Source organism: Macrobrachium rosenbergii, chromosome 34 (assembly GCF_040412425.1).
Source record: "Macrobrachium rosenbergii isolate ZJJX-2024 chromosome 34, ASM4041242v1, whole genome shotgun sequence".
Classification (NCBI taxonomy): domain Eukaryota; kingdom Metazoa; phylum Arthropoda; class Malacostraca; order Decapoda; family Palaemonidae; genus Macrobrachium; species Macrobrachium rosenbergii.
The window spans coordinates 11,089,814-11,110,158 of record NC_089774.1 but is presented as its reverse complement, the minus strand read 5'-3'; the positions used below and the strand labels follow the sequence as shown (position 1 = coordinate 11,110,158).

Sequence of the window (20,345 nt, the reverse complement as noted above, 5' to 3'; positions counted from 1 at the left end):
AGTGTCCCTCTTTCTAAGATTTCCACTCCCAATTGTCCCATATATAAGATGTCCACTCCCAAGTGTCCATTTTTCTAAGATCTCCGCTTCCAAGTGTCCCTTTTTCTATGGTGTCCACTTCCAAGTGTCCCTTTTTTTCTAAGACATGCGCACCGAAGATGCCCCTTCTAGTAAGATTTTCACTCTCAAGTGTCCCTTTTTCTAAGATGTCCACACCAAGATGTCCCTTTTCTCAAGATGTCCACTCCCAGATGTCCCTTTTCCAACATGTCCACTTTACGAAGTCTCTCTCCTTCGGAATGTCCCACGTTTTGACGCGCATGCGCGGAAGTTAATCGCTCGACGAGTGTGGACTGGGGTCAGGTGTTATCTGGGCTATCAGTTTGTTTGGGTTCCTCTCGATAAAATCTTGTAGATTCTTTGTTTTTTGGGGGAGCTGACTGCGGAGAGAGAGAGAGAGAGAGAGAGAGAGAGAGAGAGAGAGAGAGAGAGAGAGAGAGAGGGAGGGAGGGAGAGAGTTCTATCTACGTAACAATTCCAAATATATTTTGATATATACATGTTTATGAAATCGAACTAAATATGGCCTACGTACTCCAGTATTATATTACAAATATATTAAACATATTTACATATAATTGTTATTAACAATCACTTACAACCCTTACAGTGTTATTAAACAACCATCAACTGAACTCACAATCCAGTGAACAGTGTCTACTGAAATTACAAAAATATTATATACCCACAAGAAAATCTTGAACGTTTAGAGCCATGTAGCCACACTACGATGTCTTCAAGACACGTCTCAGGTTGGCTTAAGACTTAGACTGTGGAGTCTGTAAGTCTTTATTGAGATGTCTTAAGACTTAAACTATTGAATCTGAAGTCTTTGTAGACTTTTAAATGAGAAACATGACGAGAAAAACCCAGAGGAGTTTCGTATTGACTCCCACAAGCCTCAACCACTTGGACTCTGGGAAAAATGGGCGTCTGTTGACTCTGATTACCAAGGCCCTGGACAAGGTCCTGGCGAGAAGCAGGTGTCACAGGTGTGACGAGAGAGACTGCATCTGTTGGAGATATAGCAGGTGATAATTTGGGAACTTTTGAGCTTCTGTTAGAACTTTGTAATGTTTTGTGTGGTGGAAAGATTCGAACGGTTTGACAAGAAATCTTTGCAGTGTTTGTGGTTGAGAAGATTAAAGAAGTTTCTCTGTTTCTAGAACTTCAGAACTTTAGAACGTTTGTTGTCAGCAGATTTAAAGAACTTTTTGTATTTTTATTACAAATACTCAACTTAAAAAAACTTGAGAACTCTTAGAACTTTCTAATGCTTTTTGGTTAAGGAGATTGGAAGAACTTTTTCTAAGTTTCTTGGTACAAACACACTTCTTAGAACTTTAGCACTGCAGAAAACTGCAATGTTTGTTGGTTAAAAGATAAAAAAAAAACCTTTTCTGTTTTATTACTAAATTCTTAAAAATGACAGGTAAAATAGAGGAATACATAGGAAGGTAGAGAGTAATGAATTCTGGGTTAATAAGTTGTACCGTGTTCTATACAGGTGTATTTGCTATACTATAACTCTTATGTACTATATATAGTACATTATACTGTATTGTACATTTTTTTATCAAGCATAACTGTATTCCTTAAGAATTGGTATATTTAGATTTTTTATGCACTAATTAAACAAATTTTTTAAAGTATTCTTGAATATGTTTAGTTTTGATTTAGTTTTATGTACAACCATTTAATTCTTTAACTTAAGATATTTCACACTACAGTAAAAATTTCTCAAAAATATGTTGGCAACTTATTGCATACAAATCAGAAATAGGTTGAAGACAAGTTAGCGACTGGAAGTGGAAAATGAATCTTTAGCAAGTGCTGGATAACCGTTTAAGCACTGGTTATGACTACAAATGAGTTGTTGACTTGTATACAACATGTGTATGATTGTATGTGACAAGTTAAAAACATGTGTATGACATGTTGATGAGTTGTTGACTTGTATTCAGCATGTTTGTGATTGTATGTGACAAGTTGCAAACATGTGTATGACATGTTGATGAGTTGTCAACTTGTATTCAAAATGTTTGTGACAAGTTGATGACATGTTGACAACATTTTTTTTTCTCGTAAACGCTGTGAATTAATGCGTCGTCTTTCCCTTTGTCCTTCCGCAGAAGAGATGGTGTCGCTGACAAGCATATGGCAAGTGTGGGAGAGCCAAACGTCACACTCCTTAGAGCAGGTCCTAGAGCAGGTGACCGCAGTCAGCCGCCACAGCACGCAGGAGCAGATCACCAGTACCACCACCACCCAGACGACGTCCCGATCTTCCCCAGCGGGAGAAGAAGGAAGCACCCTGATTCCTGTGGTATCGCTAAGCCCCTCGACAACAAGTCCTGGTCTATCTACTCCCTCATCGACGTCAACGAGTACCTCCTCTCCTCCTCCCCCTCCTCCTCCCCCACCACCTCCTCCCCCAACGGAGAGTCCTCCCCCACTCCCCCTGGCCCACCAGAAGCAGCAGCAGTACCTGGTGTCGGACTACCCGAAGCTGCTCTCGTCGACGACCGCAGCGGCGGGGAAGAAGAGGAGGAATCCCAGCGGGACTCCCGCAGCAGGCTTTGCGGGGAGGACCCCCCCGACGACGACCTCGCCCACGGCCTCCGTGGTGGAATACGACGCCCCCGTGCTGAGGACAGCCTCCTCTCCGACTGCCTCTTCAGCTGCAGCCACCAGGGTACGACCATGCTAATGACGCAGGACCTAGACCTAGGCGGTGGCGGAGCCGGCGAAGAGGGCGTTACGCCCATGCCCAGTGCCTCCCCACCACAGGCTCTTCCCACTGCTGCCACTGCCACTCCTACAGCTAACACACCCACCACACCCTTGGGGGGACCCGGCACGCCCCTGGGGGGGACACCGAGCACGCCCGGGCAGACGTACCACCCACACTTTCTTCACCATCATCACCATCACCATCATCACCACCAGTATCTACACCAACACCACAATAACCTTAACGACCGCTGCTCCTCGCCCTCGGCCCACCGCTTTAATACGTCCTCCTCCTCCACGAACTCCTCAGTAACCTCCTCCACCAACCACAATAACAATAACAACAACACTAACACTGCCTCCTCCTCCTCCTCCTCCTCAATGACCACCGCCTCACCCTCGGCCGGCGTGCTGTCTCCGTCGTTTCAGTTCGACTATGATGACGGTGGCGGGTCAGAGGTTGACGATAACTACCAGGTAGATTTTTAGAGGCCTTTCTTACTAACGTCTCTTGTGTGGTGCCTGTTTTGAACTGTGGTTGTAGTGATTCTGCTCCTTTGTTTTTGAAGTCCGTTTGCTTGGCTTTTCAAATCCTGTAGAAGAAGAGTAACTCCCCCTTTTCAAACTCTCTCTCGCCAGTGCTTGACATTTTAAATCCTGAATTAAGAAATTCCCCTTTTTAAACTAGCCTTTACTTGGCATTTTAAATCCTGTAGTAAGCAAGTAACTCTTCCTTTTCAAACTCCCTCTAGCCAGTGTTTGACATTTCAGATTCTGGAGTAAAAGAGTAGCTACCCCTTTGTAAACTCTCTCTAGTCATTACTTAACATTTTAAATCCTGAAATAAACGAGTAACTCCCCCTTTTCAACTAACCGTTGCTTGACATTTTAAATCCTGAAATAAACAAGTAACCCAACCTTTCAACTAACCATTACTTGACATTTTAAATCCTGAAGTAAACAAGTAACTCCCCCTTTTCAACTAACCATTACTTGACATTTTAAATCCTGAAATAAACAAGTAACTCCCCCATTTCAACTAACCATTACTTGACATTTTAAATCAAGAAATAAACAAGTAACTCCTCCTGTTCAGCTAACCATTACTTGACATTTTAAAAACAAGAAATAAACAAGTAACTCCTCCTGTTCAGCTAACCATTACTTGACATTTTAAATCAAGAAATAAACAAGTAACTCCCCCTTTTCAACTAACCATTACTTGACATTTTAAATCAAGAATTAAACAAGTAACTCCCCCTTTTCAACTAAACATTACTTGACATTTTAAATCATGAAATAAACAAGTAACTCCTTTTCAAACTTCCTCAAGCCATTGCTTGACATTTTTAAATCCTGAAGTAAACGAATAAGTCCTTTTTAAACTTCCTCAAGCCATTACTTGACATTTTTAAATCCTGAAATAAACAAATAAGTCCTCCTTTTCAAACCCCTTCAAGCCATTACTTGACATTTGAAATCTTGAAGTAATCAAGTAACTGCCCTTTTTAAACTTCCTCAAGCCATTACTTGACATTTTAAATCTTGAAATAAACAAGTAACTCCTTTTTAAACTTCCTCCGGTCATTACTTGACATTTTAAATCCTGAAATAAACAAATAAGTCCTCCTTTTCAAACGCCTTCAAGCCATTACTTGACATTTTAAATCATGAAATAAACAAGTAAACCCCCTTTGTAAACTCTCTCTAGCCATTACTTGACATTTTAAATCCTAAAATAAACAAGCAACTCCTTTTTAAACCCAAATAGTCTTCATCTCATCATTTTAATGCAATTAACAAGACATTTTGTTTTACATATATACCCCTAAATGTGTGTCATTTTTTATAAGATTTTGTTTGCATGATTTTTTCAGTCATTGTGTTCGTGTCATAGTATTTTGGTCTTGCATGAATGTTGAGTGATGTTATATCATTCATTATCTCAATGTTTGACAGATGTTTGGTGTTGAAATGTTTTATTTTAGGTTTATTATGAAATTTAATGTAGATTGTAACTAGTAATGGTATTTTTAGTGTTTTTTTGTCAGTGTTAGTTTTGTTTCCCTGTGGCTAGTTGGTTACAGATGCTCTCTCTCTCTCTCTCTCTCTCTCTCTCTCTCTCTCTCTCTCTCTCTCTCTCTCTCTCTCTCTCTCTCTCTCTCATTGCTAATATCTATTCTTCACAATTTATTGTACGACTTCAACCAATCAATGTCAGTCATAATTTATGCTTTAGATGATCTCTCTCTCTCTCTCTCTCTCTCTCTCTCTCTCTCTCTCTCTCTCTCTCTCTCTCTCTCTCAGGCAACAGCTGTTATGGTGGAGGAGGTCACCGACCTGTCATTGACCCTAGTTAACAGCTCAGAGTCAAGGTGAAAAACATTTAATTTAGACTCGGTCTCAATCCCCCAAAACAAAGCTTTTAATTATGGTATAGTGAGCAAATAAAGAAAGCAGAGTGTATTATAGCCTGATTGGTCTATCTTCAACCAAAGGCAAGGCTGCTTCGGGAAACATGAAAGGAAGTGGAGAAATCCATGGCTAAAATGTTTAGAAGATAGACCCAATCTGTGGGATTACATAGCTTCTAATCTCTATGTGGATTCATTTAGCTTGTAACCGGATTTATTCTGGATTTATGAAGCCTGCTTGTTTATTATTATTACCAGGTCCTCTCTCTCTCTCTCTCTCTCTCTCTCTCTCTCTCTCTCTCTCTCTCTCTCTCTCTCTCTCTCTCTCTCTCGTGATATTTGAAACATCATTTTTTCTTGGTTTGATTCATGGTAACTTTTAACAATGGCGTCACACAATCTTGGGTCATAGATTGAAAAGTTGGTCGAATATTGCTGGTGGTTGGTACTGAGAGAGAGAGAGAGAGAGAGAGAGAGAGAGAGAGAGAGAGAGAGAGAGAGAGAGAGAGAGAGAGAGAGAGAGAGAGAGAGATTTCAATACTCATCTTCAAGTAAAACTGTTCCTCTTTTGCTCATCATGAATATATGGACAGAGAGAGAGAGAGAGAGAGAGAGAGAGAGAGAGAGAGAGAGAGAGCTTTGTCCTCAAAGGCACCAGGCCCTTATTTGAAAGGAATGACTCATTCCCAGGTCCTGTGGGGAGGGGGTGGGAATATCCTAGACTCATGCGTCGCTGGCTTAAAGAATCTCTCTCTCTCTCTCTCTCTCTCTCTCTCTCTCTCTCTCTCTCTCTCTCTCTCTCTCTCTCTCACGTGCGCACAAACACCTGTAGACTCACCTGTCCCTAAACACCGTTTAAAACCGCAATAAAATCTCGGGTTTTATCAAACGTACTAAGTCTATTTGAATACTGTTTGTTTTTCGCTGCACAAACAATAAACAAACAGTTAAAATCCCATAAGGTCTTGCTTGGGTAAACAACCTTTGCACAGCAGTCATGTTTTGGGGGGAGGGGCCCCCTGTTTGTTTGTTTCTTAGCCACTGTATGTGAATTTGTTTGTGACAAAAGTATCATCAGTCATTTGTCTTAGAATGTCACTGGGATCATTAATAGTTATATTAATTTTTCTTCTGTTTGTTTAAACATACACAAACGTTTCTAAGCTTGCTTGTGGATATTTATTTATTTCAACATATCACTTAGGGCGCCAGATTCCAATCCCGTCGGACTCCTCGTTAAAAAAAGCTTAAATTTTCAATGGAATCTTTTAATTTGTCAATTGTATTCCGAGGAATATATGCCTTTAAGTTGGTCCATTCAAATTTAACACCTTTTAGTACTGTAAGACTCTCTCTCTCTCTCTCTCTCTCTCTCTCTCTCTCTCTCTCTCTCTCTCTCTCTCTCTCTCTCTCTCTCTCTCTCTCTCTCTCACACACACAAAGTTTCTAATCATTTGATATATGCCTAAACACTTCAATATAGGCCTATCTGTACCAAAGCATTCACGTCAAATTCTCTCTCTCTCTCTCTCTCGCTCTCAGTATTCAAAGGGGGTGCTATACCCACCTGACACCGGCGCATGATTAAAATTCATGTGTGTAACCATCTGGTGGGCACCAGTTGTCGGGAGAATGTCATTTTTACAAATCTCGAGGCGACAGTTAAAATTCTTGTTATCATGGTTGCGAGACGTGATAACTTCATACTTTCACCTGAGAGAGAGAGAGAGAGAGAGAGAGAGAGAGAGAGAGAGAGAGAGAGAGAGAGAGAGAGAGAGAGAGAGAGAGAGAGAGAAATGTGCCATGGACGATTAGGAGAATAATTAATTAGAGAGGGAGAGAGATAGAATGATTGATTAAACTTTTGAGTTTATTACATATAACTGGAATATCAATCAGTGGCTGTACATTTAACCACATTTAAAAGGTTAAATCAGGTCATGTGACTGTATCCAGGTCATACGAAGGTCAGGTCAACCTATTATAACAAATTCTTTCTTTTTTGTAACAGCAGATGATTGTATATTGGTTAAATAAGGTCATATGACCTTATCCATGTCAGGTCAACCTGTTAAAATAAGGTCACATAACCTTACCCAGATCACATACTGTTAAAATAATGTCAAATGACCCCTAACCTAAGTCACACCATGTTAAAATAATTAAGATCACATGACCTTACCCAGGTCAGGTCAACCTGTTAAAATAATGAAGGTCATATGACCTCACCAAGGTCACATCCTGTTAAAATAATTAAATAAGGTCACATGACCTTAACCAGGTCACACCCTGTTCAGATAACAATAAATTCTTTCCCCTTTGTAACAGCAATTCATTGTATATTCAAAAGGTCAAATAGGGTCACATGACCTCACCAAGGTCACATCCTGTTAAAATAATTAAATAAGGTTGGTTAAATACGGTCACATGACCTCACCAAAGTCACATCCTGTTAAAATAATTAAATAAGGTCAGTTAAATAGGGTCACATGACCTCACCAAGGTCACACCCTGTTAAAATAATTAAACAAGGTCACATGACCTAACCCAGATCACACCAACCTATTAAAATAACTAAACGTAATTATATTTCCTCCTTCGTAACAGAGCGGAAGCATCGACGGGTCAGAATGCGAACCTTGCGTCATTCAGTTGGAGGAGAGGCTGATGAAGACCAACCCTATCTGGTTCCTGCCTGACCTGCAGAGGTCAGGAGCTGTCCATCTCCTCCAGGGCAAAGATGAAGGGGTAAGGTTTTTATAAAGTTTTTTTTGTGGGGCGGGTTGGTCCTCTGTAGGATGAGAGAGGTAGGTTAGGTTAGGATGTAAGGTTAGCAGTGGTTTTTAAAATGGTTTTTATAATTATATAGATGCACATTATTAAGTACAGGTTTTTATGTGTTTTTTCTCTTGTAAGATGGGTTTTTAAATGGTTTTCATAACTGGTTATGGATAGATATATTTAGCAATGAAGATACAGGTTTTTATAAGTGTGATTTTCTTGTAAGATGGTTTTTAAAATGGTTTTCATAACAACAAATAGACAGCTATATTTAGCAGTGAAGATACAGGTTTTTTTTGTGTATTTTTCCTGTAAGCTGGTTTTTAAATGGTTTTCATAACTGTATACATAGATATATTGAAATACATCTATCAATGTTATTTAAACCTCATACCACATATAATACATAGCTGTATTCTTATACAATTCATGCACAACTGTATGAATTCACACCTTACAAAGTATTCAAATTTTTGTGTATATAGGATCAATATAGCAATACATAGCTATTAGCAATCAGTTTTGGTGTATAACTCACCAAAACATCAAAATAAATAACATACAAAGGTATAGAACCCTGAAATACACTTCAACTCTGACGTAATCATCCGTAAATATTTATAAAACCGAGTCTTCCCTCTGTAAATGTCTACAAAACGAAGCCATTCCATTTTTACGAACTCATTTACATTTCCAGAACTTCATCGTACGGCAGAGCAGCAAGCCGGACACTCTGGCCCTCAGCGTCCGCCTTCCCCAGGACAAGGGGCCGTACATCCAGCACTATCTCATCGAGATCCACAGCGGCGGCTCGTCCTACTCCCTGGAGGCCTCGGAGAATCGCTTCGACAGCCCCCCTGCCCTCATCTCCTACTACTCTCAGTGCTGGTGAGAATAGAGTATAGTGTAGGGTATGGAATTTAGGCCAAAGGGCCAAGCACCGGGACCTGTGCGGTCATTCAGTGCTGAAAGGGAAGTTAGTGTCGTAGTTCAAATAATAAATTCAGAGGCAGCGTTCGGAGTGAAAAACACTTTATCACAGCTCAGATTCTGGAACAGACATGATTTTCAAAGGCCTGGTGGCCTAAATGGCTCAATAAAAGTTAAAAAATGGAATAGCTGAAAAGTAAAAGGCCCTCTGTAAGTGGGACCTCCTAGGTGAACTTTTTAAGGCTGGTTAGGCCTTCTTTTACTAAAAGGCCAGTGAACTAAATGTCTCAATAAAAGTTAAAAAATGGAATAGCTGAAAAGTAAAAGGCCCTCTGTAAGTGGGACCTAGGTGGACTTTTTAAGACTGGTTAGGCCTTCTTTTACTAAAAGGCCCGGTGACCTAAATGGCTAAGTAAGTTTAAAAAACTGGAACGGATGAAAAGTAAAAGGCCTTCTGTAAGTGGGACCTCGTAGGTGGACTTTTTAAAACTGGTTAGGTCGTTTCTTCGTTTTAGGTAGTGAGGTTTGTTCGATATGGGTCAAAGAAATAGCTTTTATTTATTCTAATATTGTAGTCTATGAACCTCAAGAAAAGTGAACTGTCAAAGACGGGAGAAGGACCTCCTTCGTCACAACATAAGAAGTAACGTACTCTAGAACGCAAACCCGGAAAAAAGGGTTCCTTTATTTAGACATAATATTCATACTTCATATTGACATTCTTTTTATATACATACTCTTCATACTGTGTATTGTAACCACACTTCACTAGACTTAAACAGTAATTTGTATTCATTTCTTCCAGTGATGAATTGCCAGTTCAACTCAGACTACCAAGAGCTATTCAGGAGGCGAAGTCCCGACATGAATTGGCATCCCTGGCCCTGTTAGGCCAAGGTAATTATTAGGCTGTATTTCATTTGGTTACTATTTTGCAATATAAATTTTTTTTGCCTCTGTCATAATTAAGAGGTTAGTTTGTAATTTATGATAAGCCAGGGAGGCCTACCTGCTTTTGGGATACATCTGTCGGTGTGAGTGTAAAGATGATTAATATTGTGGAGGTAATTAAGTTTTCTCGAAATTTATATACAATATCAAGGTTTTATAATTTATTACGGTCGTGCAGTAGGATACATTATATGTTAAGTTTGTCATATCATATTCTTAATGTTCTTCAGAGGTTTTGAAAAAGAATAAAATTATCAGTAATAGTAAAGTTAATTCTCATTTTTGGATTTGAAAGAATTGAATTCAGAGCTCAGGGTCTTAACGTTCTCAGCGAACGTATTTGCTCCGTAAACAGATCCGTTTACTGATGCTGAATCTCACTTTCCAGAATTCTGGGGGACTCCCATGGCCAGCCCAACGGCCAGCACCCCAACCGCCGAAGGTCCTCCGAGCGGAGCTCCGACCCCATCCCCCCGCCCAAACGACCTTTCCTTCAGCAGCTTCGGCAAGGGCGGAGTCACCAGGGGCATTTCGTCTACGAGTTTGTTGTCCCCGGTCACCCCCGTGGGATTAGGAGCCTGCGGGGCATCCATGAGCGGTTCCACGTCATCGTTGGCTCCCTCGCGACCGGCCCCGCCGGTACCCTCGCCAGGCGACAGGTCTTCCCTCATTCTGAACCTGGCTCCGTTGGAAGAGTTCCTGAAGGAGCAGCCGCCCTCCTTCTCTTCCTTCCGTTCCCAGCCCTCGACGCCCGTCACCCCGCTGAAACCTGGCACTCCTGGGACGAAACCGGCCCCACCGCCTCGCTCTAGTCCCCCAGGTACTCACAGACCTTGCCACGTCAGTCCTCCTGGGTCTCAGAGGTGTATGAACAGGCTTACTCCTCCTGCTAGACTCAGTCCGCCCGTCATGTGCGACGTGGCCACCCCGACGAGCGAGAGCGGAGGCGAGCTGACTCCGCGCTCGACTCAGGCGCCTCTTCCTCCTCCGCGCTGGGCGAGGCCGTGCCTGACTTCTTCGTCGACCTCGAACATCACGGTAACCACCACCCTCACCCTGAACGTGAACCAAGTCAAGGCGTTGCCTCTGCACATAGACGATCCCCAGGGCGTCAGCGTACACGTGGCCAGCTTGGAAATCTCTCCTGCCAGCTCAAATGGTTCTCAGCCCTTCGTCACAAGTGCGACCACAACGCCCAACGGTAACCAGGCGGGAACGCTGAACGGTTGTCGAGACGCCTTGCATTTGCAGATCAGGCAGCAAATTACTTCGCCCCAGAGTACGCCCTGCACTCCGTGTGCCCCGGGCACTCCCCTCGGCGAAGAGCCGGGCATGGGGAGGGGACGATTACGCAATGGTAAGAGGGAACGACGCCGGCTGTCAAATCATTACCACGAAGCAAATATAATCGAGAATAATACACCCTACTGTCGGTCTTCTCTCGCGGATAAAATCAGCGATTACGAAGACCTGTGGTCCAGCCCCCCTCGGGAACTGATCCCCACTCCGACGTCAGCGCACCCGAAAATGTCCACCTTCAAGCCAAGGAGTGAAATATCAAAATCCATGGGGGACCTGAGCGAGATCGCAGGGAAGTCCGTCAGTTTCATGTACGACGTGGAGAGGAAAAAAGACGAGCAACTACACGACAACGAAAAAGTGAACGGCAACAGCACGGATTCGATAAACTCGTACCACAAGACGTCAAGTCCTTTCTACATGGAGCCTGCAGATGCGCTGAAAGACCAACAGCCACCCCAAGCCAGAATAAATAAGGCATCGAATAAGTTGTCTCGAAAGATCACCAATCGCTACTCCGATTCCAACATTCAGTGGAAAGCCAGGAAGAGTCGTCACTCTTTGGGTAAAATAGACTCGAACGAGGATCTGCAGCTGTCGTCGAGCGTGGAAAACTTGACGAACGGCAAGGCTCACAATTCCTTCAACAAGAATTTCGAGGTTGAGAGAAATAGGAACTTAGAAAACGAAAAGAACGAAATCAATGCTAGTCATCTGATCGGTAATCAGCTGAGGGAAGAAGTTCGTCGACACTCGAGGTTAGAATGCCGAGGAAAGCCCATAGCCCCTCCCAAGATCAACAACGAAAACGCCAGTACCAACGGAGAAAGGTCTACGGAACTCCCTTGGAGAGTGGATTCCTCGTGGAAGTATCATGGCGTTGGTTCTGACGATGAAGAAGGAACGGGTATTGAGGGCAGATTTCCAGTCGGGGATGGCGGGGGCGAATCCGACAGCGTCATCATTCCTGGAGATCGCACCGTGCAGGACCTGATATCCGAGAAGCTCCCAGACCTGACGCTGATGGACGACCAGTCCATAGCGCCCAGCTGCACTACGCGCATAAGCGAGTACGACAACGTCGCCAGGCAGAACCAGAGTCGGGAGGACGACTTCCTCCTGAACCAGAGATTCCAAACGCAGCAACAGTCTCATCATCAGCAGCACCAGAGATCTTCCCGCAGCAACATTCCCCTCGAAGAGCGCCTCCACCCGCCCCTCCCGACCCACTACTTCCAGTCGACGGTCAGCGAGTCAGGTACGGAGTTCTCCGAGCCGTGGGACTCCAGGAAGTGGGAGTCCATGATGCACTTTGACGACGATGCCTCTTCCGTAGACCAGTATGCACGCAGTTCCCTGTACACTCCCGCGCTAAACTTGCCTCTCCTGGAGGACTCTGACATAGGTGGCGCGGGAATAACAGACACAGATTCCATAGGACCTGTCATTCTCGAGTCGGCTCTGGTGAGCGATGACGACACAACCTCGGTGTCCGGAGCTCCAACAATCTCGCTTACTAACACTAAAAATATGGACACGCATCTGCGGTCGAGAATTAGTGAGTACAGTCACTGCACGTTTCGATTTCTGCCTTAGAAGTACTCCATCTTAAAGAGACGTTTCAGAAATCAAAGTTTCGTTTTGAAGCAAGACACCTCGAGATCCATTTTTGCGTTTTGAGTTTTCGTTTGGACCCTGAAATATACACAAAATCAGATCATTTGATTTTTAACTTAAGCGGACAGCAGTTCCTCTTGCTAACTTTTAAATTTTGCATGCAATAACCTCCTAAATATTTTATGTTATTTATTTATTTAGCATAATCACTTAAATTTTCCGTCTGCTAATCCTTAAAATTTAATTCTAAATTGTTAAAGTAACCCTTTTCTTATAAAATATTCCCCTTGTCAAATCATAATGAACATTTTCTTTTATTTAATATATTTCTCTCAATAATATTGTCTTGCTGTTTACCAAGAGTTCTTTTCTAAAAATAATTGTTTTAAATTTTTTTGGTGGAAGTACAATAATTAATTGGAGTATATGTAAAGTATGTGTGAATAGATCTAAGTAAATACTGGATAATTTTTTTGTCCAGTATGTTTGCAAAGAGATTGACAATTTTGTATTGATCCCAAACCAACACATTGTCAGTTTATTCATACAATTCACTCTATAAACCATCAGTGTATGCTTGAAGTCTCAATAAGTCAGTTTCCCATGACGAACATCTAATGAAAAATATAGTTTAAAAGTACATTTTACTAAATGTATCTCTCCACCCCCAGTGTCACCTCAGCTCCTGGCCCTGAGACATCGTCAGGATGCGGAGAATGGAGTAGCCATCAAGAAGTACGCCATGGATCTGGGCAGGGACACGTCGACGACTTTCTGCAGGGCGGTGAGCAACTTCATCACGTGCACTTTGGAGAGCACGGAGCGAGATCCGGCCGTCGTGACTCGAAACGTCCGCCAGTTCATGTCCGGCATGAAGAATTACTTGGTGACGAGCGGCGAGAAGGAATTTGAGGCGATCGTTAAGAAGCAAAGGAGTAATGTGAGTTTGTGCTACGTTTTCTTACGAAATTTATCATGAAGAATGCATTATTGAATGGTGCTTCATGGCGAGAAGCCTGTAAAAATGTCTTGATATTTACGGAGATACTGTTTTGTTTTCTCATGAAATACCTAAAGCAGAATGCATTATTGAACAGTATTTCATGGCTTGAACCCTGTAAAAAAATGTTGTCTTGATGTTTACAGAGGTACTGTACTGCATGGAAAATATTTGTACAGGTTTTAATTGACTTATTAAATGCTCTACATTTCATAATGGCAATTGTTTCTTTCTTAATACAATTATATTTTTCCCATTTCTTCGATACATACATAACCTATGTGTCACATTTTACAGTAATGTACATACCGTATATAATATACATTTTTAAGGTAATGAGTGCAACATATGCATTACACAATTTTAAAGTTCCTTCCTAAGTATGGAAAATTATATTAGTCCCATTTCTTCTATACGTACGTAACATACGTTATGTATTGTACATTTTTACAGTAATGTATGTATGTAACATATGTAATTTTTAGTCTCTTCTCGAATATTAAGTTTATTATTCCCATTTCTTCTACACGTACATAACATGTAAAGTTTCTTTTCAAGTATTGCCAATTATATTATTCTCTCTCCTTCTATGCGTGCATAACACATTACATCACGTGTCGTACGTTTTTACAGCTAAGAGCTACAGAATTCCTGAACCTCGACGCCATACTGGAAGACGTTTTGGTAAGGCTGGTTCTTCGGCCCCTGTGGGACCACATCAACAAGCTGTTCGTAGAAGCTTACACCGCTAACGGCTCCATCCAGCTTCTCGCCACGAACATGAAGTACGCTAGATCCCAGCCGTCCGTTCGTCTCGGAGTGAGAGTAAGTGTTTGTTCGTTAGTTTACTGAGGAATTATCTTCATTGTTTTGGTGCTTTCAGGAAAGTATTATGGCTTTTGAAGCAAAATGTGAGATTTTGTAGAGACTTTTTAGTCAAATACAATATGAGATTTTGTAGAGCCTTTTAGCTGAATACAATGCGAGATTTAGTAGACCTTTTTAGCTAAATAAAATGTGAGAATTTGTAGAGCTTTTTAGCAGAATAAAATACAAGATATGTAGAGCTTTTCACTCCATAATTATTATAATAAGTTGAGCTTCATAACTTAACAAAATATGAGATTATGTAGACCTTTTTAAGCTTCATAGCCCAACAAAATATGAGATTATGTAGACTTTTTTAACCCAACATGCGATTCTGTAATTATTCATACAATATTTCTTATCGTGTCATTCTCCCGACAGCCTAAACTAGCGCCGCCTAGTGGAAACGCTCTCGACACCATCCGGAACTTGTTGACGCGCATGCAGAGGGTTTACGCCCCCAGGGAGAAACTGGAGTATCTCCTCGCTACCATTTCTCACATATATCAGGCAGTGAGTGTCCGTTAAGTCGTACCAGGGAACGGTGAATTGTCACTGAAGCTGTTGTTTAGTTTTGTACAAATTTTAGTACTTCTCCTAGATCAAAGGGGTTATAATTGAGACAGAATTGTGAATATAGTTACTATTAGATGATAAACACAATATTTTGAAGGGAAAATTGGTTTTAAATTGTTAATCTTGTACAAAAATGGTCACTTCGCATTATAAGTTGCTCAAGAATAAATTGACACTTGATAAAACCTTATTATTGATGGGGAAACTGGCTTTTTAAAATTTAAGCTTGTAGAAAAGTGTTCACTTCTAATGTTCTCAAGAATATATTTACAATACAATATATAAAGTTGGTTAATAGAAAAACCTGAAGTTCATTGAATTCAACATTTTTTTCGCATGAAATACCAATACACAGTTGGTGGATTACCATGACAACCACATTTGCTTAATACTCTTGAAGTATTGACAAAAGCGTTTTCGTACTCGACGGACAAATAATTATCCAGAAGCACCCTAAAATGACCTTAATGTTCTCGAGAATTTACAAGAGTCTTTTTGCACTCGACGGACAAATAATTTATCCAGTTGCATCCCAAATCAACCTCACATCCTTCCCCAGATGTACGAGAACGGAGACACCCCAGGCTCGGGCGATGCGGACGACCTGGTGCCCGTGATCATGTGGGTCCTTAGCCACGCTGGTTTAGTGTCAGCTGAAGTAGAGGCCGACTACATGTGGGGTCTTCTGCTCCCGAGCGCGTCCTCAGGGGAAGCATCTTATTATCTCGAGGCTTTCCACTCCGCCATTCACGCTCTGAAGAATCTCTCGCCCTCGCCCGAGAGCTCGCCGGGGAATAGCCTTGATTCGGTCAAGCAGGTGAGTGTGGAAACTTCCTTTATATTTGGCTACTTAGAAAGTTATTTCTTTTTCGAGCTGATGTCTGCTTTAATCCTGAACTGGAACGAAATCGTGACACGTTAATATTACCAATGGTAGATGTTTAATTATTATTACTGTAATCAGATTTACATTTAAACTACCATTTGCTAATGTTTTGTTTAGTGAAAGTAATCAAGTAGTGACAATTTAATATTACCAATGAGAAAATTATCACCATTTTCTAATATTTTGTGAAATGAAAGATAAAGTAATTTCAGTACAGAATAAAGTAATAAAGTTGTCGCATGGAACATATGGAAAATATAAAAAAATATAAAAAATAAATGAATATAAATAGTAATAAATAAACATATGAAATAAATAAAAATAAAATTAAATTAAAATAAATAATTGAATATAAATATATGACAGTTTTTCATAATTCTCTTGAGTCATACAATTTGAAATTGAAGAACAGACATAAATGGAGACCTCATTGAATGTCTACCCCACATAGGAAGAAGTTTATAGAAAATTATCAATGATGACAGAATATGGGAGTTTACTGACACTAGGTAGGGTGCATATTCGATATTAGTCTCATGATTACCCCCTTTCCAGGACGTATCTGTCGTATCGGACCACGGCGTCGTGAAAATAGTCATCCCAGATGAGAAAAATGGCAGCATAGTGACACGCACCCTTCCCATCAGACCAGGCACGACGACCCGGGAAGTCTGCAAGATGATGGCTCACAAACTCAGAGTGACCAACCCTCAGGATTATGCACTCTACAAACTTGTAGATGGCCTTGGTAAGTTTAAGATAAAGTCCCAAATTGGGATATAAAATTTAGGCCAAAGGCCAAGCAAGCGCGGGGATTCAGCGCTGACACTGAAATTGACAGTAAAAAGGTTTGAAAGGCATGACAGGAGGAAAACCTCGCAGTTGCATTATGAGACATTTGGTAGGAGAGGGTGGGAAGTACGAGGATTGCAGCTAGGGGCGGAAGGGACGCTGCTAAGAACCGTAAGCAATGCCAACAGTGCACCATGTGAGGTGCACTGACGGCACACTATCCTCCTACCTTAAGGTGGGTTCTTTCCAAGATCGAAAGATGGCTGAATTAATGTCCTTATTTCATGAAGGTTTCATATAGGGCGACATTTTGACCGTATGATGACAAAATCAAGATGCCTGTGGTTATACACATGAAATAATTGTAAATTAACATTTGCAAATCTGTGACAAACTAGTTTTGTAGATAAGTACATATTTAAACTGTTCATGAATTGGAGTGGAATAATAGTTAATATTATATTCAATATGCAGATCTTTGACCAACAAGTTAACATTATATTCAATATGCCAATCTTTGACCAACAAGTTTTATGTACGTGTACCTACTTAAACTATTCAATTAATGTCGAGTGGAATAATTAACATTTGTAAATGTAAAAATCTGTGACGAACCAATTTTAAGCAAATTACATATTTAAACTTGTCAATTTGATTTTGAGTGGAATAATGAAACTTTCTCCTTTCCGCAGAGAGCCTGCTGACAGACAACGAGTGCCCACACAAGGTGAAGTCGGATCTGACGAACCACGGTTTCCACTGCACTTTCGCCTTCAAGCGCATCGATGCAAAGATAGCCTGGCCGATCCTGTCGTAACTTCGTCGAAGTAGAGACGTTGCTGTTGGCGACCAACGAAAAAAGTTTAAAGTGCTCAAATACTTTATTAACTTGGTTATGCCAAACAGCGTCTGCAATAAGCTTAAAATCTCACTTCACTGAAGTTTTAAAATTATGCAAAAAAAACTTTGATAGGGAACGAGGTGATCAAATTTACTCGCAAAATCTTTTGTACGTCGATGTCTCTCCTTGAATCTTAACGGAATGCCATAATTGTCTGTCACGTTGTATATACACATATATATCGTTTTATATAGTTAATCCTTGGGCATTTTTCTATTTAATGTTAGCAAGTGATTTTCCTTATTTTATTTGCCAGAATAAAGTAAGAGAAATTCTCGGTTTTAGGGACAAAATCTTTTCTATAAACTACCCGGTGTCGAAGACCAAAACTAAAAGGAATTCTGAAAAAACAAAGGTGCATTTATATACTCAATGTACTATACACATCATTGTTTTTTTTATCTTGTACATATGTTAATATATTTCCAATGTGTATAATTTGAAGAATCTCAGTTTATCCGTTAGGGCACAGTATTTGTAACGCAAGTTAGGTTCGCACACAAGTTGAATACTGAAATTGCAATTCTCATTTGCAACGAGTTCTCGAATTGGCGCGGTGATTTATGCAACTCGGAATAAGGTAATGGGGAGATGAGGTTGCGGTGGTGACGTACGATTTTACGATCCCTTCAACGTTAATTCTGCAAAATATGACAATACACATTTGCTCAATACTTTCTTCTTCGCACGCGAGAGTCTGCCTCTTCAGCAGTTACGAACTTAACCGTACGCGGTCAGCATCTTACCTTACACAAGTTCTAATTGTGTAACTGTGTAACCGTGTACTTTGAAAACCTCCCGGAACATATCTTAAGTGTCTCGATTTTACGTTGCTTAACAAGTTGGGGGACGCCATGCTCGTCTGTTACGAGATGCACTGTCGAAAGTTGTCAAAATAAACAGTGCCATTAACAATGCTCTTTTCCTTCTCCTTCAAGCAGGGGACTTTTTATTATTACACGTAGCGTTAACGTTAATACCGAGTAGATTAAAATAAAAATAATAGAGGGTCAAGTATGTTTTATTTTCTACACAGTAGCGGATGATTTTCTACTTTTATATAATGAAGCTTAACCATATCACCTTTTACTTGTAGAGTAGAGACGTATCCCACTCCTCTTAACCTATGTGTCGTGTTCCGCAAGGGCGATCTATATGTACATAATGTAGTTTTGACTTTTTTTTATTTTTTGCAAATAATGCTGAATGGCTGTGTTACAGATGATGTGCAGATGAATTTGCTGGGGAGCTCGCGTGAGTGACAGTTAAAAGTACGTAAATTAAGTCGTTTACGATAAATACACAACATAAAAGTCATTCATGAAGCTGAGACTTAGATATGTCAAGAAATTGTTTACAATAAAGACACACAAATAATTTACAGTAAACACTTAAAAATCGTTTATGATAAATACGTAACAAGTCGTTTACGATGAATACGTAACAGAAGTTATTTACAACGAACACGTAACAAAAGTTGTTTACGAAATAGAGAAACGTCAATTTCAATCTACAAGCCATATCGGATTTCAAGCCGGTAAACTTGTGAATTTCAGTACGACTGTAAATTTGATCTGCGAGTATTCTTACAGCAAGTTCGTCGGCCGGGAACTCTGTCTGTGTAAAACGTCTAGTCATCGCTTTATAATTGTAGGTGCATTACAGCTTTTTTTTTATACACTAATATTATATTTCCAGAGTTATGTAATTACAGATATACTGGCAAAAATTTTTGTCTGAAAATATAAAACACTTGTCGAAATAAAGATGGTCACAGATTTGTTTTGCGTTTTGTATCCTCCAGCATTCGCAAAGTAACATTTGGACTTGCATTAGCAATGAAAATAAGTTGGAATTCAATAAATTCATTTCGAACTCAAGAAATGAAAGCATTCGACAACAGTAATGTTAAAAACTCTATCCAGTTGTACTCAACTCGATCATAAGTTCAAAATAGCAACTTGGTAGGAACAATGTGATATATACAAAATTGCAATATAACAGGAGCAATATGATGAGTACAAAATAGCAACGTGGAGCAATATTGCAAAGAGCAACTGTCTATCGTTTTGCAGACCACAATACCGAAGATCCCAAAGCAGAAACTAGACTAACTGCGTGTTTTTCAAGTCGTGAAGTCTTCTTGTCAAGAGTAATCTCGGCGAGATTCGCAGGGGAGAGGTTGAAGGGCGGCGAGATTCGCAGGGGAGAGGTTGAAGGGCGGCGAGATTCGCAGGGGAGAGGTTGAAGGGCGGCGAGATTCGCAGGGGAGAGGTTGAAGGGCACCGACGCCAAAAGGTGACGGTCCGTCTGGCCAAACCCTAAAAAAAAACTGGCATGTCCCCTTTGCGGAAATAAAAGAAATAATATGCAATCAGGTAACTGACGACATCAACAGCTTGAAAATGAAGTATCAAATTCTAAAAAAAAATGACAAATTTCCAAGCAAAAGCTGGGAAGAATCTCGCAGGCACGTCGTCAACGCCACAGGCCCACTGAAACCGAGGCTCGCCACTATCTAATGATGGACCAAAGATA

The 20,345-nt window shown here is 40.8% G+C and overlaps 1 protein-coding gene across 6 annotated transcripts in view; it reads left to right on the top strand.

Moving 5' to 3' along the window:
- Window positions 1-19,588, top strand: part of spri (sprint) — a 162,945-nt gene extending 143,357 nt beyond the window's left edge. For 2 of the 6 annotated variants that reach the window (XM_067133910.1, XM_067133909.1), the window contains exons 2-12: window positions 2,193-2,755; window positions 7,815-7,955; window positions 8,686-8,876; window positions 9,724-9,815; window positions 10,258-12,726; window positions 13,457-13,725; window positions 14,419-14,610; window positions 15,034-15,165; window positions 15,788-16,045; window positions 16,670-16,862; window positions 17,599-19,588. In XM_067133910.1, coding sequence (XP_066990011.1) covers window positions 2,198-2,755; window positions 7,815-7,955; window positions 8,686-8,876; window positions 9,724-9,815; window positions 10,258-12,726; window positions 13,457-13,725; window positions 14,419-14,610; window positions 15,034-15,165; window positions 15,788-16,045; window positions 16,670-16,862; window positions 17,599-17,723 — 4,620 coding nt within the window. In that variant the 5' untranslated portion in view covers window positions 2,193-2,197 and the 3' untranslated portion in view covers window positions 17,724-19,588. Of the gene's footprint in view, window positions 1-670; window positions 1,092-2,192; window positions 3,271-7,814; window positions 7,956-8,685; window positions 8,877-9,723; window positions 9,816-10,257; window positions 12,727-13,456; window positions 13,726-14,418; window positions 14,611-15,033; window positions 15,166-15,787; window positions 16,046-16,669; window positions 16,863-17,598 lie in introns of those variants that run through there. The other 4 variants (XM_067133908.1, XM_067133907.1, XM_067133906.1 and 1 more) reach the window with 3 other exon arrangements.
- Window positions 19,589-20,345: the final 757 nt, after the last annotated feature.